The sequence below is a fragment of the Astyanax mexicanus genome, chromosome 11, assembly GCF_023375975.1.
Source record: "Astyanax mexicanus isolate ESR-SI-001 chromosome 11, AstMex3_surface, whole genome shotgun sequence".
Lineage (NCBI taxonomy): Eukaryota > Metazoa > Chordata > Actinopteri > Characiformes > Acestrorhamphidae > Astyanax > Astyanax mexicanus.
The window spans coordinates 40996883-41023700 of record NC_064418.1 but is presented as its reverse complement, the minus strand read 5'-3'; the positions used below and the strand labels follow the sequence as shown (position 1 = coordinate 41023700).

General features: G+C 43.4%; 1 protein-coding gene across 2 annotated transcripts in view; it reads left to right on the top strand.

Annotated features, from left to right (window-relative positions):
* Nucleotides 1-26818, top strand: part of LOC103038369 (protein FAM126B) — an 84499-nt gene that overhangs the window by 27220 nt on the left and 30461 nt on the right. For both annotated transcript variants that reach the window (XM_022680147.2, XM_022680148.2), the window contains exons 2-3: nucleotides 6464-6551; nucleotides 26176-26227. In XM_022680147.2, coding sequence (XP_022535868.2) covers nucleotides 26177-26227 — 51 coding nt within the window. In that variant the 5' untranslated portion in view covers nucleotides 6464-6551; nucleotide 26176. The remainder of the gene's footprint in view (nucleotides 1-6463; nucleotides 6552-26175; nucleotides 26228-26818) is intronic.

The following is a 26818-nucleotide window of genomic DNA, read 5'->3' as shown; positions in this document are numbered from 1 at the left end:
TTGATTTTTGATTCCCAGCTCTGTGCCTACACCTGTATAAGTTGTGAGGTGTTATCTTGCAAGTGTGGTCAAACACTGAACATTGGCCAGTGTTTTTCTAACAAGGCAACATAAATGATCAGAGTAGCAGAACGTCTGCAGTAGTAGTGTCATAACACTTTTTCTTTTGCTGTTTTTTTAGATGATTCCTAATTTTAAAGCTCCTCAGGAGCAAGTTTACACAGTAAATTAAGTGTTGGGATAAATGATAAACGCTGCATTTTCTTTTTTTTCTTTTGTACAAGCTGCATGAGTTGCTCAACTGGCTCTTTTCTCCATGTTGTTGTTCATCTCCATGTTGCTTCCATGTCACAGACTGAACAGGGTTTAGTATATTTATAAGATGGCAGTACATAAACATTAAAATCAACATAGTCAAGCTTAATTCTGTAAGAGTTTGTGAATATCGTCTTAAGTTAATTTAAAGTGATTGCTCATTTAAATATATTTCTTTGTCAAATAAAATGTTAAGAAACTGAGTCTTGTTTAACAGTCTGCTGTAGTTATTTTCCACAGTTACTCATTTCTCTTCCTGACGCAGGAATACATTGTGGTTTTGAATAATTTGTTCCATTCTGCTGCACATCTGAAACAGGTTTGGGGTTGCACCTGCTCCCTCAGTGACGGCGCAGTTCAGATTTTTTTGTGTGCTGCAGGATTTTGGCTACAGACTATTATTTACACAAGAATATATGCAGAGAATTTATTGGGGGAAAGAAGTTCATGATTTCAGAGCAATATTGTAGTATTTAAGCTCTGATCATGTAAAACCACATTCAGCCATTCTAAAGCTTTTCTAAGCATTGTAACTTTTTTCCCCCAGATTCCATGATGATTTCTGGTCAAGAGAAGAGTGACAGAGGTTAAGGAAAGGCAGTTGTTATCTGTTAAATGCAGTTTTTGCATAATTTGCTCCACAGGCCTCTGAGAGGTTCTGGTGGGTGATATTAGTGGAGCTTGGATCTATTTTGGAGTTGTGGTTTTCCTGAAGAGTCAAGCCTACCCATCACTTTGTGTGGACATCCTTTCTGCGTTGTAATCTCTTTGTAACCTTTTGTCTGGCTTACAGGACTGACCTAGAGCTGCAAAAAATGATAAAACAGGATCATAATTTTGTTAGTTATTGTGGAGACTACTTTCCATAACCTCCTACAATCACATTAGGTGAACTGATCATACTAAATGTGCTCCCTTTTTTGTGAAGGGTTTAGTGTTGGGTACCCTGCATTGGATTGACACCCTGTCCAAGGGGGTATTCTTGCCTTGTGCCCAATTATGCATAATATTACACGTTATAGCACTCCCTCACATGTATTATTGCTTAAATATATAGATATTTGATGCCACATCTTGACAGTTTATCGCAAACAAAATTTAAGTAACTTATTATGATTTAAAAAATTGTCAATACATCGATTGTCACCAAATTTCAATGTCAATTTCCAAAGTCAATGATCTAACACATCATGATATTAATAATGTTTTCTGTGTATTGGACAGTGAGCTAAAATAAGTGATATTGGGATGATATAATTCACCTTTGGTAGATGTGTCATGAAAAATAAGAAAACATATAGATTTGCCTTTTGCATTAAGCAACTTGTGGCATGCCATGCATGGTTTATTTAAGCAATAGAGCACGAGAGGGAGTGTGTTATCACGAATATCATCACAGCCGTGATGTTATTCGTGATAGCACACAACCTCGAGTGTTCTATTGCTTTTATACAACAGGTTTTTTTTTACAAAATTAATAAAGAAAATAAATAAAAACAACCTTTAAGGAATTAAGAATGAATATGCTTTAAAATGGACTGTGCCTTCCGCCAAAAAGTAGTTCTACAACAACTGTCACAGAACTGAAACTTAACTACAAAACGGTGTATGGTTCATACAGACTAACACCTCGAAAGCTAGCTTGGATGCAAAATTGGGAATAAGCGAAGATGGTAACGTTAGGACCGTAAAATAACGCTAATACTCTCCTCTCCTGCTCTGTGAAATCCTCTTTAGGTGAAAGCTGCGCATTTTCTGAGCATTTCTGCTTGTTTTGCTGGGTGGTGTTGGTTTTAGCTAGCTAGCTGGCTGGACTGTGGTTAGGTTAGCGTAGCTTGCTTTAGCTCAGCATTAACTTAGTTTAGCGTAGCCTGGCTGGTTAAGTTAGTGTTCTGGCTGTCAGACGGTATTAGCCGAGCGATTTTCTTTTCCTTTTTTCCACAAAAGACGAGCTGCGGGCGAGCATGCCGCGGCTGAGCGCTAGCCTGTGCTAAGCTAACGCTGCTGCTGGTGCCAGTGATTAAAAACTGTACTGTGTATATACGCCGTTACTCTGCAACGCGTCGGCAGAGTGATACAGGTTTAGTGTGAGAAGGCCGTGATGTTATCATATATATCAGCACGGCTAGAACACTTCTCCACCAATCAGATTGTGAGGTCGGAACTAACTGTTGTATAATTTGCTATTGCGCGTGATGTGACAGTTGCGTTTGTGCACATAGTGATGGTGATGCTGAAACATTAGTTATATTGTACAGCTCTGTTCATAACCTACAGGATGAACACACAGCTAACAACCTGACATCACACAATGAATAGTGTGTTTATTGCAGGACAGGTTTTACAAATTGGATCAGATTAATTGTTTTTCCCCTTCCAAAATCTGCTCTCTCTTGTTTTACTGTTATCAACTTGAAACTGATGCCTGTGTGTCTCTAATGTTTTATTGTAAAACAAAAAGTTTAAACCAGCTTATGAAACATGATAACCTGCATTGTAAGAAATCCTCAGCTGAATGCAGAGCTTTTGGAAAACAGCCCTGGCGTTTTGCGGGAGGCCTCCTCCTGTGTTTGGCTGGAGGGATAAGCGTGCTCTGAGTAGATCAGATAACGGGAGGACGTATAATAGGATTTCCCAAACGATCAGCTTTTATTCACTCTGCTGTGTGCCTGCCTGGCATGTGGGAACACTTTGAGGCTCAGTTTGGCCAGCAGGCCTTAGCGCTTAAATCAGCTTTAGTCTTCCTCATTACCTGATCAGATTTGTGTGTGTAAATATGCTCTTGGCTTGGGTTTGTGTATTTTGCAGAGGACCTATTTAAGTAATGTATTCAGCTGTATTAATCTGAACCCTAAATATCTTCCCTTCATGTAGAGTATGCTGATGAACAATGCATTGATAATAGAGTGGGCTCACCATGACCAGTGCCAAGCATCAGCTTGAAGGGGGCTGCAAAGCCTCATAGTGTTAGAGTGTGAGCATGTGGACCAATGGAACTACGTTCTTTAGTTATTTAAACTTTTAATTGCCTATTTTTTTTAGATATTTAATTTCATTAATTAATATATTTGTTCATATACCCTTATCCTTGTTATTTGTGTTTAAGTTTGAGGAATGGTTATCGCTTTTATTAGTTTGTTTTGTGTTATTATTATTTTACCTAGTTTGGCTTAATTTATGTTTCCTTATTTTTCTTTAGTTTAAAAAAAAATAAACTATTTAGTTATTTTGATTGTTGTTCTTACTCAATCTAATAATTAAGTTAACCTTATTACTAAGTTATTTAAAGTTGATTTAAAATAACAAAATTAATTATTTCTACTAATTCTAATAATTAAAAAATGAATTATTTCTAATTCTGGTTTGGTAATTCTATGCTTAATTTTCAGTTTTCTTGTTTGATTTGGCTTTAATGTTTTTCATATACCTCCATTTATTTTATTTTAATGTATTTGAATTTATAAATGTTAATTTTAGTACATATATTTTTTTCTTTGGTCTTGATAACATTTTACTGTTTAAATACACAAAAAATGGACTGTCACAATAAGGATACTTCCAACTGAAAATAAAGATTGATCTTTTTTATTCAGCAGTCCTCCTGTGGCTGTTTACAATCAAATGTTTATAATATTACCTTAAATTGGATATGATGGCTTATCTTAAGGCAGGTGGTCTTGTTTTGAGAGTGGCTCTTCAGAATCTAAAGTAAAAAGTGGTGCTCTTCGGCTGCTGCTCTTCTGAATTAAGTGCTTGTTTGTACTGAACCAGGCCAACAAAGCCTTTTAGCTTCTTTCTTGCCAAATAGTGGTCATTTTAATTTTTTCAAACACTGCTCAGAATCATTGGAGCCTTCAAACTTTTTAGTGTGGCTGCCAGCAATCCATTAAGCAAACTCTTAAATTTAGTGAACTTTTTTCTTCTGCTGCAGTGCCAGAATTGTCCTGTATTAGTGAAGCGTGTCCTTCTGCAGGTCTCCTACTCCTTTCTTTTGTCGCATATTAAATCTCCACATTATGCTGACTAACACGAGGCTAGGTAGAAAATAGCAAAGCCCTCCAAGAGTGGGTGAGTCATGTTGGATGACTCTGCTGCCTTTAAAATGAAAATCACTGCTTTCAAAACAGGGGAATAATGCTCTCATAACAAGCACGCTCATGTTTAAAGCATACACGGCCCTTAGTGCTAATATGCTAATGTGAGTTAAGTACATGCTAACTCATTGCAGAGACAGCTACTCAGTACAGTTTATTCCTGAGTTTGAGACTCAATATAGTAGCCAGAAGGTACACTTTCAGTACAGTCTATTCGTAGGGTTGACCAATATGGAAAATTTAAGATAAATTACGATTTTTAATAGTTTTAACTCATGTATTGTTTTTCAGCACTTGGCCTGGTTGCACTAATTTTTTTTTCAGGCTAAGAATTGTTTGGTTGTGCATTTAGTGTTAAGCTCTACATTGCTCTACCTCACTCTACATCCAGCCTTGTTGTGTCATATACAGAGCTCCATCTGTTGCTGCACACAGATAATGCAATTTCAGTTATTCACAGTTTGTTATTTGAGCTCTTTTGATGTGTTTATTGTTTAATCGCATACCGGGGCCACAGTAAAAATACAATGTATCTTACAGTCCCTTTTATATGTCCCTACTACAAGAGAAGGACAAGCACCCCAAGGCATAGGATCCACACCTAATCCAGGAAGCATATGTTTAATTTGATTCAGTTTTGGACAAAAATGTTCATTTCGGTGAATCTTCACCGAAATGAACATTTTTGTCCAAAACTGAATCAAATTAAACATATGCTTCCTGGATTAGGTGTGGATCCTATGCCTTGGGGTGCTTGTCCTTCTCTTGTAGTCAACAAAGGCATAGAATGTGTTGTTGCAGATAATCCATATATGCAGCCCACTTTAAAACCCACTCTGTAAGATAATATCAGGACTCGTTTCCAACTCTTGTTGTGGGTGATAAAGCTGTGGTTTGAGCTGAAGTACAGAACATGGAGCAGTGGAGATCATACTGAGCTGGATGTTTCAGTGGATGTTTGTTTGCACTATACTGCAACTTTTATACTGCAACAGTGTGTTAATTAGGGTCAGAACACCAGTATTCTTCACCGCAGGTTTACCCTATTCATTTGATTAGTGCCACCATGTGAAGTAATTAAGATTTACTTTTACTTTAGCAAGTCAAATTGGGTTGAGTCTTAGGGAGTTCAGAGCTCCTATGGGCCCATATGGCTCCTATGGGTTGGTTGTTCTGATTTTTCCCATGTTCTCCCCAATTTTACACGGCCACATTAGGACTCCCCCTATCACTAGTAATGCCTCAACACCAAGAGGGTGAAGACTAGCACATGCTTCCTCCGATACATGTGAAGTCAGCCACTGCTTCTTTTGGAGCTGCTGCTGATGCAGCATTGCCGAGCAGCATCACAGCTCGCTCAGAGGAAAGTGCAGCGGCTCGGTTCTGATGCATCAGCTCACAGACGCCCTGTGCTGTGGACATCACCCTAGGAGTGATGTAGGGAGAGAGCGCCATCTACCCACCCGGAGAGAGCAGGGCCAATTTTGCTCCCTCTGAGCACCGGCAGCTTGATGGCAACACCTACTCAAAAATGTATTAGTCAAAACCAGTGCTTTCACATCATTATTAATAGCAGAAGAACTTTCCGTAAAATTGTTCTAACACCTGTTTTTTTGTGTTCTGTCAAAAAAAAGTGAACAGTGGCATGGATCAGTAATGTTGCACTTGTTCCTGTTTTATTAGCAGGTGTTGTATCAACACACAAAGTCCACTGAATACACCTTTATTTGAAGTTTTAGCCTCTTTTTTTTGACATGGTCTATCACATATAACATGGGACATACTAAGGATTTCTGATCTCAGTCAGGGTTCTGGATCAGGTGTGGAGTCGTGCCTGGACTATTACGTAAATGTTGTTCTCAATATATAATCATCAAAACATGTTTGTCATTTTGATGTAAAATATAATTTAAAAAAGGTGTTTTTCTTTTTTTTTTTTTTTGCTTCAGTGTGCAACTTACATTTGTATGGAAGTGTAAATGCTATGTTTGTTTTTCAAACTCTAGTTTACTCATCCTGATCTATTTTTTTTACCTTTGTCCACCTTTTACCAGGTGTATAATCAGAGATCAACAGATGTACAGCTACATGGAGACCCGACTTCTTCACCCAGGTACCCTCTGAGGATCGGGAGAGAGTGAGGTAAGATCAGAGTACTGAGATTTGACTCTAAGATTTAGTATCTTTCAGCAATCTGGAATTAGATGGAGCCAGTCCGTAAAGTTGGGTAGCCCCATGATTTTAAAGCAAAAACAGTTGAACAGTATCTTTTATGAAAAATTGCTGATCTCCAAATAATTGCTGGCCTCCATCCACATGGTTGGGCACGTGCTTGTAAACGCACGTGTTGAAAGCTGTGCATCTCAGTCCAGCATGGTTTTGCGCAGATATTTCCAATTACAGCTGAATTTATGCTTTTAATCCCAGAAAATTCTTATTTACCTTTTAAAAAAACATTTAAATGCCAGATTAAATGGTAGATTACTGTTGTTTTGCTGTTTTCCTTGGGTTTTGAGAGCACGACGCTGACTCTTGATCGGTCCGGATGTGAGACAGCGTGGGGGTGGGGCTGGTGACGTAATGGGCCCTGCATTTTTTATTATAGCGAGAACATTTGCAATGTAATTTTTTTCCAATATTGTGCAGCCCTACTCTTTACCTTTATTATGATTAATAAATGCTTATCTTAACACAACACAAAAAACGCATATTTATTTTGCACAAGCTGCTTGTGTTGTACTCGGTTGGCTCAGTGTTTTTAGTTCTCCTCAAAGTTTCTTCCCTGTTGCAGACTGTATGTGGTGGAGTCACATGACTCATGACTCATGATATTAGGGCTCCAAACTAACATGGTCCCACCATCCTGGAGACTGTAAAAATAGCACACGGGACAGAGTTAAAGCTCTTTTGGGTTTTTCTCAAGACGGCGAATCTGGGTGCTGTGAGTTGTTTATCAGTAGTCTACGTGCTGTTTGAAATATGACTGGGAGCCTTTCTACGTGCAGCTAATCATATAGGGGCATATAGTCACCCAAAGTCCAATACAACTGATGGCATTTTGACTGTAGAAAAATATACGTAAAAAATACAACAGTCATGGTAAAGAACTGTTTTTTTTTTTTTTTACACTTTTGACTCACCTTGTATAACTAATATTAGGCATTATAATTTGGATAGAAGTTCTGATTAAATTTGCAATTTTTACTTGAGGACAAAAAGGACAAAACATGGAAAGAAATCATCCAGTGATTCTTCTGAAACCACAGTAAAGTTGTGTTAAATTCATATGACCTGAAGTTTCAAATGCAAAGCATAGGAAACCACATAATTCAGCTGTTATTTAATGAAATTGCTTACCATACTGGGCCAACTGCTGCTGTAGTCAAAATCTCTGTTTGTTTTATGGTCTGCCAATGAATGAGCATGCATAGAGCGAGTGTTTGCTGCTGACTTTAGTAGGAGGTGTGTGTGTGTGTTTGAGACTGTACGATTGCCTGTAGAGAGGAGATTGATCGCTGCATTGATCAAGTGTTTGCTTAAGGTGGTTCACTGAATGCCAGGAAAGATATTTTGCTCTATGTACCCAACACAAACATACACACACAACTGTACAGAAATCTCTAGAGGCGTGTGTTTGCTTCAGCTGTGGTTCCAGGTTGTTAACAATGGAAAAAAAGATGGTGAAAGGACTCAGTCTTCTTGGAGAGGCTTTACTTTTATAGTGTGGCTTAACAGTGGCTTAAAAACAGATACTTATAGGATATAGTTTATCCAGAGACTTTGCAATGACAAATCAATAATGTCATGGCTGTAAGAGCAACTGTATCAGTGGTTTACTTTGTGAAATGTAAGCTGACAAATTAACATTGGTTAAAAACATAAGGACTTTGGGTGTTATAAAACATGTATAATGTAAGCGGAGAGCTGGAGCATTAAGATGAAACACACCTTAAACTGTAATTAAGGAAGTGCAGAAGCAATTCATGAGCTGAAGTTTATTATGTAGTCAAGGATGACACAGGTTGCTAATGTAGCTGATAATGGCAGTGATTAATGTTATCATTTGATAAAAAAATAATAATCATATGAATAATAACAACATTATTATAAATTATTATAAAAATATATTATTATTAAGACCTAAGCTGTTACAATATAAGATTGGCTAAATGGAATTAATTAATTATATTAATGTTAATCAGAACAATAAAATGTATATAAAAACTGTAAAAGTTGGTCAAAAAGTTGGTGTAAATGTGAAACACCTGGCAAACAGGCTAGAGTCATGTTTTCAAGAGCCGTTTTTTTCCTGGCTGCAACATTTACATTTAAAACATTTTAGACGCCCTTATTCAGAGCAACATACAAAAGGTCTTTTCTCAAAGATTCGCAGCACCTTTTCTTCATTTAACTTATTAATGTATACAGTAACTGCTGTCAACCATGTAATTCAGAGATATAGACAAATTGAAGAGGAAGATCCAACAGATCAATAAGAATCAGTAGGGCCGTTTGCACACTCACATTTAGAAAGAGACCACATTTGCATCCCAGATCATAGTTTGATGCTATTCAGTGACCCATAAACCTTCCTAAGCAAATATTCCATTCAAATCACCACCACATGATTCATCATAAACAGGCTGTACAGCAAACATAATATGGAAATATATTTAAAATATCAGAGTAGTTGAGCTGTGCAGACGGGCGTTCTCTCAGGATCACAGCGTGAGTGTTACTGAGTGTTCCATTTGAGTTAAGGGTGTAAATGGTGATGATAACGCCTCATAGCAGTCCATGCACATCACATCGACAGCAGTCACCCTTTCAGTGTATTCAGACTGTTCAGTTCTCTCCATTCCTGCTGAGATTTTGTGGAAGCTTGAGCGCTAATTGATTTCCTGTGGATCATATTTGGATTTGTGAGGAAGAAAATGTCATTCATTCCAAAAATAAATCTGTCTTCAGTGTTTCAATCCAGCAAGATGATGATGGTATGCAGAAAACCTTGTATCTCCAAAGTTGCATGACGAATGGATCAATAGAAATGCCCCAAAATGGCTTTGAATTGAATTTTGAAGTCTTATATCAGGGTACAGGTTGGGAATGGCCATATCTGTGTAAGTTGTGAGGTGTTATCTTGTGAGTAAGGCTAAACACCGATTAAAGTTTTCTTGAAAATGCGACATGAATGATCAGAATTCAAATAAGACCTAAAAGTGGAACATTCAATTTTGTAAATTGTGTAGCATTTAACATTCCTCGATCCACAGGGTCACGTGTATTGGGAATATGTCCTAGAAGGCATTACCACCCACACTGAACAGCACAGTGGGTGGTAATGATCATGATTCGCAGTGTGACTATGATTAAAGTGACTCTGGCAGAAATCATATCTACATTCAATGCAAGAGACCCCACACACATATTGCACAGGTCAGTGCATCAGTCTGTAGCTTCCATAAGACATGATACTTCCTTCCCTATGAAGTGTGGAGGGAAGAAAATATAAGAAAAGGCATGAGCATTTGTGTGATCCTTAGATCTGCCAACAAATACAAACTGATATTAAATGGCTCACTTATTGTATCGTTGAAGAAAGGCACATGTTAAATGTATAGCTCTAATGTGCTGAAATATATGCATTTTGATCCTTTTTCTCAATCTCAATTTGCCAACCAGCCAGGTCTGACTGTTGTGTTATTGATAAAGACCTGTCCTTTGGATCAGCTAAACTCAATCACTTGGTTTCTTCTTTCATGAAGCAGTAACGCTGTTCATCTGTTATACCAAAGAGTCCTGTTTTTCTTTCAGACCTTCAGCAGTTGCCATGACAATTTCCAAAAAGTCTGCAGACAGTGTATGAGCAGATCCACTAAAAGAGCTTCATAAAGAAGGAGGTTGATGGCTTTGTGTGCACAGTGCTGTTCAAGAACAGGTAGTAACAATGCAAAAAAAAAGAATAATGCGAAGAAAACAAAATGCAACTTGTTACATTTGTGAGGTCATCTTTAGGGCTGCAAACATTTAACTGGCTGCATTTAACAATAGCAGTGTGCCGTATCAACTTGTACATGATGATATCATTGTAATTTTAAAACAACAAGCTTAAATAGTGATCATGGCAGTAGTTAGATTGTTTGTTTGCAATTAAAATATATCCACAAAATATTCTGAATATTAGTATTATGGTAGACAGAAATCTACTGATTCATTTGTCTATATTGAAAAAAATCAATGGTTATAATAAAAAAGGTCATATGATTTGTCATATTACCAAGAAAATTGTTAGCACAAAAATACCCTGTAATATCAATAATTAGGGCTGTATCACCCACCATTTTCTTAGAAGCAGAAACATACTACATTTATATTTGTGTTGGTTTATTCTCATCTTGAGGGAATCTGACCTGAGTTTTCCATGGGGAAGGCAGTATTGTTACTGCCATTATAAGTATCATTTTTGGGCTTCAGTGGGGATTTTTTCATATTCAGTGGTCAGAACCCTTTCTTAAATGGCCCAAAGAACAACAACCAGTGAACCAGTAACAGTGTCACAGACACCCAAGGCTTATTGATGCTCATGGAGATCTCACCACCCACTTTTCAGGACCTGCTGCTAATGTATTTGTGTCAGAAACCAGACAGAACATATTATATATTCCTATAAATTGAGTTTTATATACAGTTAATTTAGTCTGAAGTGATTTTTTTTTCTTTAAACATTTGTGTAGAGCTTTACCTAAATGTATTTGTGAGCAAGAGACAGGATCCTATCATGCAGGTGCAGATCTGGTTTATTCCGGCACAAAGCGAGCCCTGTTTTACATACAAAAATGCTTTCCTCATGCCTGCAGCACTGATAACGCATGGTTGGAATGGAAGAAAGAATAGCAGCTAGAAAGAAAGGAGTCCAGGCAGTGGAGATGATAAGCACAGAGTGTTCAGCTCTGAAAGTCACCTGAATAACGCTGCTTCACTAAATCACTGCGCAGTCAGGCAGGTGGACGGCAGGGCGTGTGTTTTATAGTGCTGATGTTGTCTGAGGTGGTGTGGCCAGACTGGTGATGAATTATTGAAACAGGTTATGATTAATGGTTTAATCTCTTTCTGAATGTTATTTTATGTGCTGCTGCTCCTCCCATGCACTCTGTGTTTGTGTGTGTGCATAAGAGTGTGTGCTTGTGGGTGTGTGTTGGTGTGTTTGTGAATAGATAGTTAGGTAGTTGGACAGATTTATGTTATTGATATTTTGTGGGGGGTTTGAGTGCAGCAGTAGCTGAAGATCACCAGACATTATAGATAGCTCTCTATTTTTCAGACTCTCTCCCTCTGTCTTTCTCTCTGTCTTTCTCTCTGTATTTCCTTTTTAATTCTTTATTTGATACTTTCTTATTGTCCCTCTTTTACACTATCCTATACTCTCCATCTGTCTTATTCTCTTGGTATCTAACTTTCTGTTTCTCTTATTTTCTCAGTATCTGTCTCTTTCTGTGTCTCTCTGGTTCTCTGTCACTGTCCCTTTATTTTTGTCTCTGTCTCTCAGGGTTTTACTGTGTCTCTCTATCTGTCTCTTTCTGTATCTTTTTTGGTTCTCTCTCTCTCTCTGAAAGAGAGAAAAGAGTCTTTTAGATTAAGATTTTTAAGTGTTACTCTCTCTTGTCCTCTCCTTCTTCTTATACCTCTTATTTTCTTTCTTGCTCTTTTTCTCTTTTATGGAATGCACACACCCCTGTACGCACTCACATATGATCAAGCACTGTCACATGTTCTGATGTTCACTCTTCTCTCTGTGGGGCTTCAGATAAGAACAATGCTACAGTTGAATAGAAACAATAGAAATATATATTTTTCCGCCTTTCTGTTTCTTTGTCTGTGCTGATTGAGCCTCACTCTGTTTGGACTGATCTTAAAACACAGTGTTGTAAAGAGTCAGACTGAACCCAGGTCAGCTCTGCTTATGTTCCCAGTGCTGCTGTGTATCAGAGCAGAGGTTAAAGAGTGTCAGAGTTTATGAGCTGCTCCTGTAGGAGGGGTCACAGCAGGTAATATCAGCCCCACCACTGTTTATTCCCACTATAAAAACTCATCAGTCATACTCTCTCTTACACACATACACACACACACACACACACACACACAAGCACAGAGGTAATGCCACAGTGATACTATAAGATACAGGCATAATAGTATATTGTGTCCAAATGTTTACGGACACCATTTCAAATGAACGTATGTATTCAGCTACATTACAAGCTTAGCTCCTGATCAGGGGCGGATTTAACCACCACGCAGACCACGCAATTGCTTGGGGATCAGGGGGCCCCCTGCTGGCCAAAAGGTTGGAAAAAAACGCATACACATAAGTTAAGCTAGTTGAGGTAAACTAAGGAGGCACAACAATGAAGCGCTCTTACCCCAGCGGTGCCCAAAAAAGAAGGAAAATAAAGGAGAGGAAATCCAGTACTCAAAGCTTGAAAAAGCTTACCAATTTTTTCTTAGCAGCAAGAGCAAGTCAGACGAGGATGAGGTACCTGAGACCGCTAGGTTGTCAGAGGAAGATGCTGCACCCGTAGCAGCTGAAGTGGCTGGGTCTAGCGTTTCTCTACACAGTTCCCCACAGCAGTCAATCCTAGAAGAGACGGTAAGCGCAGCTAAAATTACCGTTCTTTCTGACGACCCTGCGCTTTGGCCAGAAACGTTGACTGACCAACAGCGATGTGAAATTATAAAACGTGGGCCAGTTCAAATAAAGGAGTTTGACTTTCCTCAAAACAACGACAAAATACCTCGTCGATTTACTGTCGACAACTACCACATGAAAATGAACAACGGAGAGAAAATAAATCGGAATTGGCTAGTTTATTCACTGAGCAGCGATTCTGTGTTCTGCTTCTGTTGCACCGTTTTTGAGAGGGAAAGCAAGTTTGCTCTCAGTAGCAGTGGATTTCGCTCGTGGATCAATATTCACAGTCATTTAAGAGATCATGAAAAAAGCAAAATACACCGTGCAAACATGCAAAACTGGCGTGAATTAGCAGAGAGGCTTAAAACAGGCACAGCTATTGACAGTGCTTGTCAGGAATTACGTGCCCTTGAAGTACAGCATTGGAAAGCTGTCTTAAGAAGGATACTTGCTATTGTTTGTCATTTAGCAGAACGCAACCAGGCACTAAGAGGGCATTCAGAGAAACTATTTGAGCCCCATAATGGCAACTTTCTTGGCCAGATAGAGTTAATGGCACAGTTTGATCCTGTAATGAGTGAACACCTTAGAAGGATTGACAAAAAGGAGATCAAAGATCACTACTTAAGTAAAACTATGCAGAATGAACTAATTTCATTGGTTGGACAGAAAACAAAGGATGCAATTGTCCAGAAAGATAAGGATGCGAAATACTTTTCTGTAATAATGGACTGCACTCCAGATACCAGTCACAATGAACAAATGTCCCTGGTACTACGCATTGTGAATTGTGAATCATGTTCAGGAGCCTCCATCTCAGAGCACTTTGTTGGTTTTTTTCAGCGTTCAGGACACCTCAGGAAGAGGCCTGTGTAATACCCTCACTGAAGAGCTCAAAAACATGAAACTGAACATCGCAGACTGCCGTGGTCAGTCTTACGATAATGGAAGCAATATGATGGGACACAAGCAGGGAGTTCAGAAAAGAGTGCTGGAGATAAACCAAAAGGCACTGTGTGTTCCCTGCAGCAGTCATTCACTAAACCTTGTTGTAGCTGATGCTGCCAAGTGTTGTCTGTGACCTTTTTTGGCATTCTTCAGCAGCTCTACAACCTTTTCAGTTCTTCTGTGCACGGCTGGTCAATCCTACAGCGCCATGCAAAGCTCACTGTGAAAAATCTTTCAACAACGAGGTGGGAGTGCCGTATTGAAAGTGTAAAAGCCTTGCGCCACCAATATCCAGAGATGATTGAGGCCTTATCTGTGCTCACTGAACATGCTGCAGAGAAAAAGGATGGAGAGACACTGTATTCAGCACAGAATTTGTGTAAGGAACTGATGTCATGGCAATTTATTCTTTGTGTTGTGATCTGGTACAATGTGTTGTTTCACATTAACCATGTAAGCAAACTCCTACAGAGCCCGAATATGGCAATTGATGCAGTGAAGAGAGAGACTGTTAAACAGTTTGTCCAAGAATACCGGGATAATGGAATTTCATCTGCCAAAACAGAAGCAAGAGAAATTGCAGAGAAATTACAGGTAGATATGACATTTCCAGTGGCAAGACAAAGAAGAACAACTCGCAAGTTCCTTTATGAGGGAAAGGACGAAGTTCAGCTTACACCAGAACAGCGTTTTAATCAGGAGTTTTTTCTTCCCCTGATTGATACAGCACTAATCAGTATCAGTGAAAGGTTCACCCAAGTCGATGTTTTCTTTTCTTTGTTTGGATTTTTGTACTCTGCAAATAACATAAAGAAGGCAATTCAAGAGGACACTCTGGAGGACTCATGTAAGAAACTGGAGCGCACACTGGGTGATGTTGACAGCCAAGACCTGATTCTGGAAGTGAGGGCAGCTGTCAGTGTTTTTCCAGATCACATCTCTTCTCCTGCAGATATTTTAGATTACATTTACAAGGAGAATCTCTTGGAGCTTTATGGCAATTTAAGCATTGCCCTGCGCTTACTCTTGACATTGCCCATCACTGTTGCTTCAGGAGAAAGAAGCTTCTCCTCCTTAAAACTGATAAAAAATTTCCTGCGCTCCACCATGTCTCAAGAAAGACTGACTGGCTTAGCAATGATCTCTATTGAGCAGAGAGTCCGTAGGTCATTGAACATGGAGGACATCATCAGCGCATTTGCTGAAACCAAAACCAGGATGGTTAAATTCTGAGTGCAGTAGGAAGATTGAAAATAGCGCAAGGTGAGTCAATATTGCATTTTGCTATTAAAAAACAAACAACCAAAAAAACATTTGATCAGGGCCCCCGGAAAAAACATTGCTTGGGGCCCCAGAACTACCAAGTCCGCCCCTGCTCCTGATACAGTATGCCATGCATTGTTCTACCTTTCCAATAATGTTATTTTGCACTGTGCTTTATCTGCTCTTCAACGCAGTTCCTAAAGTTCCCTAGTGTGTTGAGGTGTATTTTACAGGGCAAACGAGAATTGAGTGATTTTCTGAAGATATTAATGCGAAATTTCAACAAGTTTTATTCTAAATTAACTGAGTAATATGTTGACCTATTGTAAAATGTGTATTACTTAATAAATGAGCAACAATGATCTTTAGAATGGATGGATGGATGATTGGATTTATTATGCTTACACACAGAAATGTCTTACATTTACAAGCTCTTACTTAACATCATCAGCCATATAAGAAACAAAACATAAGATATAGATATGTAATGAACTGTGACATATATGGTTTAGTGTGGTTATTATTAATATATAGTTGTGTTTTTTTATTTAGTGTACTTCATCGCATTGTATTTTGTGGCCAGTTGAAGAAATGGTCAACTAGAGTACTACTACTAGCCTTAGTAAATCCCTCCGATGTTGTAATGAACTCATACACACAAACTGCAGCTTCAGCACTTCAGAGAATGCTTCAGTTTCATAGCATATTACTAAGTATGATGCTGTATATTCCTCTGCTCAATGATTGCCATTAGGCATGGTAAACATACACTCATTTTCAGTTGCTGTGGAGTTTCTGATTTAAGTAATCAGTGCATTTCTAAGGAGATTACATGAGCTGTTTGCACAGTTGAACTTGTGTGTTCACTGTTCAGAGAATATGTTCACTGTTCGGAAGGGGAGTCTGGACACTTTGGACACAGTGTACAAACTAAGTGTGCTCTCCTGTTACTAGGAGACGTCAGTAGCAAAGGAAACATAGAGATACAATAGGTTGCCTCTGTTTTCACAGGCTGGTAACGGATCCATTCAGCACACAATCAGTACTTGATTACATTCAGATTCCACTCCATCAATACAAGCTTGTGTTACATATTGTCTTATAACTAAAATTGGCCTATACCACTAATTCTTTGTACAATAGATTCCCAGAACTGTTTAACTGACCAGCATACACAACCTATGAGTGGCAGCAAAGTGGGCCCAATAGTTGAAGTTAATGAGGTAAAACCAGTATAACATATGCCACACACAACACCAGTTAAAACACACTTAACGTCTAGACAAGACAACTGTATTGACTATTCTTGTGTTTTTTTGGACACAGATGGAATTTGGCATCCCCCTTTACCCCTCCATGCTGTGAATGTGCACAGTAAATACACACCAGTGAGCACACATGGTTAGTGTACATGCCCAGAGTTGGACCATCAAATTCCATAGTAGGCCATATGGTTTCAAATATACACTGTGTCTATACACTAGCACTAACTTGTATTTTCCCCATTTATTCACAATAATAATGATACACATTTAAGCCATCTGTAATTACACTATTAAAATCGTTTAGTACTCTGAACTCACCTGAATTCCAATGGCGCGAACATTGAATGTTTGAGACACATTTATATTTGAAAAGTGTGCAGTGTACAAAAAGAAGAGGCAATGGAATCTCTTTTACAGTTTATTTAATACACACACAGAATATGGGTAAAATACTGACACACAAAAAATACAACAACATTATCTTACCTCAGTCAGTCAGTGACATTACAGAGTAAAAAGAGAAACTGGCCTGTGGGAAAGTAGTTCTTTCCAGTGTAAGTCGTCCAGTCTATTCCTTGAGCGGGCTGCCACAGCATCCTCTGAAAAGTACTTCTTGAAGATATCCAGGGGAGTATGGCTGTCGTCTGTGATAAATAATACAATGTAAGAAATTATTCTTCCATCATGTTAAAGTAAAGTATCTAACTACAGAGTTTGCCGTTTACTCATTACAGCAGCCACACCTGACACCTGCATTACAATAGCCCACACCAACCTAATCACTTTTTATTTAAACATTACCCACACATTTTAGCACCACGACACATGTTTATTAATATATTGTGGCGATCGCCACGTAGTGTTAGGTATGTCAGCCTATAGTGCGCCTGTAGGGGTGGGGTTATGCAAATTCAGGGCCAGCAGGGCATTGTGGGGGTATGTTTTTGGGGGTTGAGGGGAATCTACCTTCTCTGTGTATGTTAGCCAGTTTAGCCACTTTGGGAGTTTTTGGCTGTGTTTTTCAAGTTGGGTTTTACTCTCCAAGCACTTGTCAGAGCTGTAAGTGAGGTACCCTGTTAATAAAGAGCACTTTTTGCTGACATAATGTTGCCGGCTTCTTCATCATCTTCGCGCCCGTTACAATGGTGTCAGAAGTGGGATGTGAGGGCGGAGATCAGCAAGCTAGAGCAGCAGATCCAGAGGCTGAGCAGTGAGGAGGCTCAGCCGAGGAGCAGCTCGCAGGAGGAGGGTACCGAGCGTTCTGCCTACCCTACCCTACCTGACGGGGCTAGCCAGCCACGAGCTCGGCTGGTTAGCGAGGGCAGGCGGCCCGCAGCAGAGCAAGACGGCCGCGGGAGCACCGACAGCCGGCGACCCGCCGCGGAGCGAGACGGCCGCGGGAGCGCCGACAGCCGGCGGCCCGCCGCGGAGCGAGACGGCCACGGGAGCGCCGACAGCCGGCGGCCCGCCGCGGGACGAGACGGCCGCGGGAGCGCCGACAGCCGGCGGCCCGCCGCGGGACGAGACGGCCGCGGGAGCGCCGACAGCCGGCGGCCCGCCGCAGAGCGGAGCGGGCACCAACATCCTGCCTGCCCCGCGGTCGAGTTGACAGCGCCAGTAGCAAGTATCAGCCTTCCGCGCTACAGTGGTGAGGGACCCTGGGAGCCGTATGAAGCACAGCTGGGTGTTGTCGCAAGGTACTATGGATGGACGCCGGCGATGATAGCAACGCGGCTGTGCCTTGCCCTTGAAGGCAGAGCACTTCAAGCGCTGGTAGACTTGCCGGCGGAAGAACACGGAGACCTAGACGCATTAAAGTCCATCTTGCGACAGCGCTTTGGCAGGGTCCCCGACGTGCAGTTGGTGCGCCAGCAGCTACGGGACCGAAGGCGGGGCAAGAGCGAGCGGCTAAGCGTGCTCGCTGTGGAGCTGAAGACGCTGGTGAGGCAGGCGTATCCAGGGTTTCCAGCCGGGGTGAGGGACGAGCTCGCGCTTGACGCGTTTTTAAACGCGCTGGCGCCAGGGAGCCTACAACGTCATGTGAGGCTCTCTGGAGCTACGTCCCTCAGTGCAGCCGTGGAAGAGGCAGAGAAAGCGGAGCTCATCTTGAAAGACCAAAGATCAGCCACTTGCCTCCAAGTCGAAGCAGAAGAGGAGTCAGAAGCACGAGTGTGCCAGACACGGCCGGCGGAAACAACACCAGGCGCCGGACGGAGCCCTGTACGATGCTGGCGGTGCAGAAGATGGGGGCACAAGGCTAACCAGTGCCGTGCACCAGCGCCGGCGGAAAACGAGTTCGGGACTTCCCAGTGAGGGGTGGGAGGATCCCGGCAGCAAGCACCCTCATACACGAACCAGTTGTGGGCCGGCTGGGCACGGCGAACGGACTGTGGCTACGGTGCAGCATCGAGGGACAGCCGGTCAGTGCGCTGGTGGATACTGGCGCTACAGTGTCCATTGTGCGGTCGGAGCTGCTAGCAATGCTCAAGTCCGGAGCACTGGAGGAGTGGGACGCCCCCGACATCGTGCTGAGGTCAGTCACGGGAGACAAAGTGCGGCTGGAAGGGAGAAGGAGTGTGCGGGTGGCCCTAGCCACACGATCCATCCGACACAAGTTTTATCTTGCGCCCATCCGCGATGCCTGTATACTGGGGCTGGACTTTCTGCACGCGCTGGGGGCGGTCCTAGATATCCCAGCTGCAACGCTCATACTGGGGAAAACCCGTATTCCCCTGTCAAGACAGCGAGCGACGACACAAGAGCAAGCGGCAGCCAGTACTAGTGGGCCAGAAGAGGGCACAGCTGCGCCTGAACCGGCGGCCGCTGGTAGCACACGCGAGGCGGTGAAGGAGCTGTGGCAGCGGAGCAGCGAGGGCCTCACTGCGGAACAAGGTCAGAGACTGTGGGCGTTACTCGAGGGGAACCTGGATGCGTTTGCAGCCCGGGAAGAGGACTGCACTCGCACTAACCTCGTCCAGCACCAGATTGACACCGGCGCCACTCCACCTATCCGGCTCCGAGCACACCGACTCCCCGTCATTAAACAACAAGCGGCGGAGCGGAAACTAAAAGAGATGGTAGCGAGCGGAGTCATCGAGCCGTCCAGCAGCCCATGGGCAGCACCCGTGGTGCTGGTGAAAAAGAAAGACAACAGCTGGCGATTCTGCGTTGACTACCGGCGTTTGAATGCAGTCACCAAGGCAGACTCGTACCCGCTGCCACGTATCGATGACGCTCTGGATAAAGTGGCCGGGTCGTCATGGTTTAGTTCCCTGGACCTACGGAGCGGATATTGGCAGGTGGAGCTGGCGCCGGAGGCAAAAGAAAAGACGGCGTTCACTCTGGGGTCTGGCCTTTGGCAGTTCCGGGTTATGCCGTTCGGGTTGCGGAACGCTCCAGCCACATTCGAACGGTTAATGGAGAGGGTGCTGGCGGGTATCCCCCGCGAACGTTGCATCCTATACTTGGATGATCTCCTCGCGCACGCACCAACCTTTGACGAGGCCCTCGTCTGCTTGGAGAAGGTGATCGCGGCTATCAAGGGGGCAAACCTCCGGTTGCACCCGAAGAAGTGTCTCCTCCTCCAAAAGAAGGTGCAGTTCCTGGGGCATGTGGTCAGCGCGGACGGGGTGGCCACCGACCCGGGAAAAGTGCAGTCGGTGCAACATTGGCCGACACCGAAAGACGTGAGTGAGCTTCGGAGCTTCCTGGGACTCGCCTCCTATTATAGGAGGTTCGTGCAGGGGTTCGCTGACATCGCAACCCCCCTGCACCGGCTGACAGAAAAGGGAGCGGCATTCGAGTGGACAGACGGGGCGGACAAGGCATTTCGGCGGCTGCGCCGAGCATTATGTGCGGCCCCTATCTTAGCACTTCCACAAGCGGAGGGACAGTTTGTGGTGGATACAGACGCTAGCAACTTTGGGCTCGGGGCAGTGCTGTCTCAGATCCAGGAGGGGCAAGAAAAGGTCATCGCGTACTTTAGTCGCGCCCTCAGCAAACCCGAGCGCAACTATTGTGTAACGCGGCGCGAACTGCTAGCAGTGGTGTCGGGACTTAAACACTTTCGACACTATCTGTACGGCCACCCCTTTGTCCTGAGGACTGATCATGCTTCGCTGACCTGGCTCATGCAATTCCGGGAACCAGAGGGTCAAGTAGCGCGGTGGATTGCTGCGTTGCAGGAGTTCCAGTTCTCCATTCAGCACAGAGCCGGTCGACTCCACAACAACGCGGATGCCTTGTCCCGCCGCCCCTGTCTGGAAGCTGAATGCCGCTACTGTGCACGGCTAGAACAGCGGGAGGAGGAAGCAGAAGGGAGGATCACGGCAGTGGACGAGGACGGTAGCGAACCACTGGAACCCTGCGGGACAGAGGAGTTTCAAAGGGCCCAAGCTGAGGACGTCGTTCTCAAGCAGGTGTTCCAGTGGAAGCGGGCAAGCTACCGGCCCGAATGGAAGGACGTGACGCCCCATGGACCGGACTGCAAGGCATACCGCTCCTCCTGGGACAACATCTGTGAGCGCGGAGGGCTGTTATATCGGCGCTGGGAAGACGTTGCGCCCGGGAAGTACGTGTGGCAGTTGCTGGTCCCACACCAGCTCCGACACCGCGTCTTGCAGTCAGTGCACGGTCCAGCAGGGGTAGGACACTTTGGGGTAAACAAGACCCTGAAACAGCTTCGACAGCGGTTCTACTGGCCGGGGTGTAGGACTGATGTTGAGCTGTTCGTACACTGTTGCGATGCCTGTACAGCCAAGAAAGGGCCCGTTGGGAGGTCGCGCGCCCCATTACAGTCACTCCGCTCAGGGATGCCCATGGAGCGGGTAGCGGTGGATGTACTGGGACCGTTCCCGTGCACGGAGCTGGGGAACCGTTATGTGCTTGTGGCAATGGACTTTTTCACAAAGTGGCCAGAGGCATACGCGGTCCCCGACCAGGGCGCGGTTACCACAGCAGGACGACTCGTTGACGAGTTCTTCTGCCGGTTTGGGCTGCCCGAGGAACTCCACAGCGACCAGGGGCGGAACTTTGAATCGCAGGTCATGGCTGAAGTTTGTCAACGCTTAGGAGTACGGAAGACCCGCACCACGCCCCTGCATCCGCAGAGTGACGGGCTGGTCGAGCGTTTTAATCGGACACTCGCAACACAGCTAGCTATCGTCACCAGCAGCCATCAGCGAGATTGGGACCGCCACTTGCCTCTGGTCCTGCTGTCCTGCCGCGCAGCACTCCAGGAGTCTACTGGCTTCACCCCAGCACAACTCATGCTGGGCCGGGAACTACGCACGCCCACCGACCTGGCTTTCGGGCTGCCAGCAGGTTTGGACGAACCTGCGAGCGTGACTGAGTATGCCCGTGATTTAAAAGAGCGCCTGGCGGCTGTACACCTCGCCGCCCGAAAGAGCCAGGGGGGGGCCAGCGCACGACAAAAACGCGCGTACGATATGCGCTGCCAGGGGACGCCACTCGAGCCGGGGACGGAGGTGTGGTTTCACAACCCCCGGCGCAAGAAAGGTCGGTGCCCTAAGCTCCAATCCGACTGGGAAGGGCCATGTCGTGTCCTCCAGAAACTGTCCGAGGTGGTATACCGGGTCCGGACGGGCCGGCGGACTGTGGTGGTGCACCGGGACAGGCTGGCCCCATACCGGCCTAAGGAAGCTGCGGTACCCGCACCTGTTGAAAGGCCTTTGGGTGGGGAAAACCAGGGAGGGGCGGGGGGAAGAGCCTCTACTAGGGCTCGGCGGACTCCCCCGCGCCTCAGAGACTTTGTTCTGGACTAAAAAAAAAAAAAAAAAAAAAAAATATTGTTATCATTGTTGTTATTGGCTAGTGTAGTGCCACCGGGACGGTTGGCAGTAAGGGGGGGGGCTGTGTGGCGATCGCCACGTAGTGTTAGGTATGTCAGCCTATAGTGCGCCTGTAGGGGTGGGGTTATGCAAATTCAGGGCCAGCAGGGCATTGTGGGGGTATGTTTTTGGGGGTTGAGGGGAATCTACCTTCTCTGTGTATGTTAGCCAGTTTAGCCACTTTGGGAGTTTTTGGCTGTGTTTTTCAAGTTGGGTTTTACTCTCCAAGCACTTGTCAGAGCTGTAAGTGAGGTACCCTGTTAATAAAGAGCACTTTTTGCTGACATAATGTTGCCGGCTTCTTCATCATCTTCGCGCCCGTTACAATATCTTAATATCACACTCTTATAATTGGTCTGGTAAAAAGCTGAATCCAGTAAACAATGGCTAAATTAGGCAATTAACTGATATTTAGAGCTTTTCATTACCGCAGTATTTACGTACTGAATTTAATAGGTTAGCTAAATTAGCTATTTTGTGTAAATAACTATCAAGGTTGGTCCCAAATAATAATGCCTGCAAAACATTAAGTAACTTATATTGTATTTACGAGATAAACACATGACATAGTTTAAATCCAACGGCTAACTTATATTTGCTAGTTAGGGAGCTGGGATTTCCCCACTGTTTAATTGTTTGGCTGTATTAAGCGTTTTGTTTGACTAATTTAGCTTCAGCGAACACTGTTATAGAGTTTAAATCATAAACAGGAGTTTCTCTCCTGTAGTTTAGCTGAGGTACGTTAATTAGCTGAGCCAAGCTAAAGTAATCGTTTAGCGTTAGCTAGTTGTTAGCGTTAGCTAGCCGGTTAGCGTTAGCTTGCCTGTTAGCGTTAGCTAGCCGGTTAGCGCTAGCTTGCCCGATAGCGTTACCTAGCCGGTTAGCGTTAGCTTGCCTGTTAGCGTTAGCTAGCGGGTTAGCGTTAGCTTGTCGGTTAGCGTTAGCTAGCCGGTTAGTTTTGGCTAGCACAGAGGCTACTAGACATTAAAATTCCGTCTAACACAGAAGCTCCGCTGCTCATTACTAAAGCCAGCCGGATAGATTTACTTACTTGTCCACTTTGAATCCAGTCGAAGCTGAAGTGAAGCCATTATCTGCAGCTGTGTCTGAAGCTCTGGAGGTTCTGAGGAACTGAACTACTCAGCTCCTCTGCTGTGTGTCAGTAGGATGGTGGAATGGACACTAGGGGGAGCGCTAACGACTCCAGAGCAGAGCCTGAGGCCCCGTTCACACAAAGCCGGATATTTTTAAAAACGGAGGTTGTGGTATGGCGTTTTCAGAAATATCCCCGTCCACACCACTCAAAAACGCTGAAATGAACAGGGATTCTCTAGAAATTTGGACGTTTTCTTGTCACTCCTCAGCAACAACTACTCAATTTTCTAAAATTGTTCCACCATTTTTTTTTTACCGTTCGCGGTAAGGTTTGTACCTCCAGACAGGATGATCGGGAAAAAACTGCACGCAGCGCATTTCAGTAACGTTACCTCCGCTGTGTTATGTAATGTGAGAGACACATTAAATCAAGCTGTGAATTAATTGTAAAAACAAACCCAGTTTAAGGTTTGTAAGTCTTTTAAGCACTTTTGATGGTCGAGCAATGTGTGTACCCTGTGGTGTCTCTGTATTGGTGGCTTCTTACGTAACTTAGGACAGCTGCACCCCTCTCTCAGACACGCACTTCTACTGCACACACACCGCTGCCCTGAAAGGACCTGCAGAAGCACATTTTAACATCGTTAGCATCAGACTGGCTCACAGCCTAAATAATGATCTCAATAATATATCATATAAAGCACTTTGTGGTCAATTTTTCTTCTCAAATCAGGGATGTTAATAATGAATATTACCCCATTGCTGCAGAAACAGACTGTACTCTTAAGGGAAAATTTTACACAGGATGTTGGAGAGGTCTTAACCCTTTCAGACCTGAATTATTTCCAGCTGATGGTAAAAATGTTGTTTTCTGTAATGCACAAAAACAAGAATCAGCGAAGTATTCTAATATAAAATCGAATACAGTACAATTCAAAATCATATAATAATTTATTATTTTATGTCCTTTGCATTGAAAGCCTTGGTTTAAAATTGTTATTTTCATAACTGATATTGACCTTTTAACAAACCATAATTAAGCCATAAAATTTAGTGTTCTAAGTGTTCTAAATTAGATACAATAAATATAAACAAGCTGCTTTGACATATTACATCTGTTGTTTTTTCAGTGCAAGTGGTCAAGCTACTGTTTCATTGGCTTGTAAACTTTTTCATTGGTTTGCACTGTAATGGGCGCAGGGTCTGAAAGGGTTAAAATGACAGTAATGTAAATTACTGGTTTTGACAGTTTGGGAGCGGGGCCGGAGTCACCTCCCTCAGCGAACGCTATTGGCTGATATCTATAGCCGGCTACAGCTATTGGCTGATATCCGGTTCGAGCCGGAGACGGCAGGAGAGTAGCTAACTGGCTATGGTATCATTCCAAACAGTCCGTTCTCCAGCGCATCGAAGTTTAGTGCCCAGAGCGACCCGCTCTGTCTGCCTGGTCTCTCGCCTGTATCAATCAGCTCGCCGGCTTCAGTGCGTAGAGCGGTGCTGTTCGCCCAGAGAGCCTGTTGCTCTATGCGCTAACCCGACAGATCCGGCGAGCGCTCGCTCCAGCCCGGGCAGACAGAGCGGGTCGCTCCGGGCAGTAAACCTGGGAAGATAGAGCGGGTCACCCCGGAGATCGGTCTGTTTGGATGTTAGCATAGCCAGTTAGCTAACTCTCCTGCCGTCCTTTTTACCCGCCCTCCTCCCGGAGGAACCCGGAACCCGGAGATATTAGCCAATAGCGTTCGCTGAGGGAGGTAACCCCGGCCCCGCCCCCAAACTGTCAAAATCACACCTTTTTTATTCAGCACGCACACGATTCCCTTTTTTTGCTCGCTAGTTTCACATTTGTGCTCAGGAGAAGTTAATTTACACAAGCAAAATTTTAAAACGCGCTGGTTAATTTCTTTTACCTAGTATTTTTGCGACCCCGACTTGTATTTTTGCGGCCTCAACTTTTGAAATTAAGGTGACGCCATACTATTCTGCTTATTAAAATGTAAACTGATTTAAAAATGCAATATTTATAGCCTTTGGCCTTTTTTAATAAGAAGTAAACTTTATATTATGGAGAAAATCTCATCAATGGAAAGCCCGGAAGAAAAGCATGCATTAGAAAAGAAGCTGGGTGCAGAGTGGTCCTTGCTCTCTCTGGGTGGGTAAATGGCTCTCTTTTTTTCCTTATCACAACTAGGGTGATGTTTATCCGCACAAGGCGTCTGTGAGCTGATATATCGGAACCTAGTCGCTGCGCTTTCCTCCGAGTGCTTTGTGATGCTACTCGGCAATGTTCAAAAAGAAACTGACCTCACGTGTGTCGGAGGTGGCATGTGCTAGTCTTACCCTCCTTATGTTGTGGCATTACTAGCAATGAGGGATGTACAGCGGAGTAGGTACTGAATCGGTGGGACAATTAGCCTAGCTAAATTGGGAGAAAAATGGGAGAAAATTATAAATAAATCTGTAGAATAGGAGCCACAGCCACAAGAATTATTAATGGCTAAAAAAAAATCTGATTAGTCAACTTCTAAAATAATCATTAGTTGCAGCCCTAGCTCAGTGGAAATCCTGTAACATGATTTTTAGGAATACTACCTTAAACACTGTCATTGACTATGTTAAACAACTCTCTCTCTCTCTCTCTCTCTCTCTCTTTCTCTTTCTAGGATGCTGGGGGAGGGGAGAGGAGTAGTGGAGGAATGGCTTTCAGAATTCAAGGTGAGTTGTTCTTTTATCTCTCCTTTTCATCCAACTGTTTATTCCACTCTTCACACATTTCCCACTCCACCTATACAGCTGTATTGACACAGGGTCTAGTAAAAATCCAGTGGTTATCAATTAAACACCTCCACCCCCTGACCCCCGTTTTCCAGGCTATAGCACTGTAGGGTAGATTGTTTGTATTATTGAGATGCAGTGGTCTGTAGTGCTGCAGGCTGAGAAATGAATGGGTCTCACCTCTATGCATTTCATAAACGGAGCTCTGTGCTGTGCTTAGAGTGCACATTCAAGTGCTGTTCTCAGCGTTTTCTCTGTGTGTATGTGAGTCTGTGAGTGTGTGAGTGTACACGTGATGGTGAGTCAGATTTCTTCTGATATGAATGGAAAACAAACAAACACGCATCCCAGCATGTCAGTCATCTTCTGCAGTAGAGTGCTCAGTGTGCAGTGCTGTCAGTCTGAGTGGTGTAGTAAAATGAATGTGCTTTTGTGGAAGTGTGAGACTGAGCTCGTACGGATTTAATAAAGACATATTCGCACACAGGAAACAACCAACAGAAAAGGCCTGGCTGCTTTTTCTGCATACAA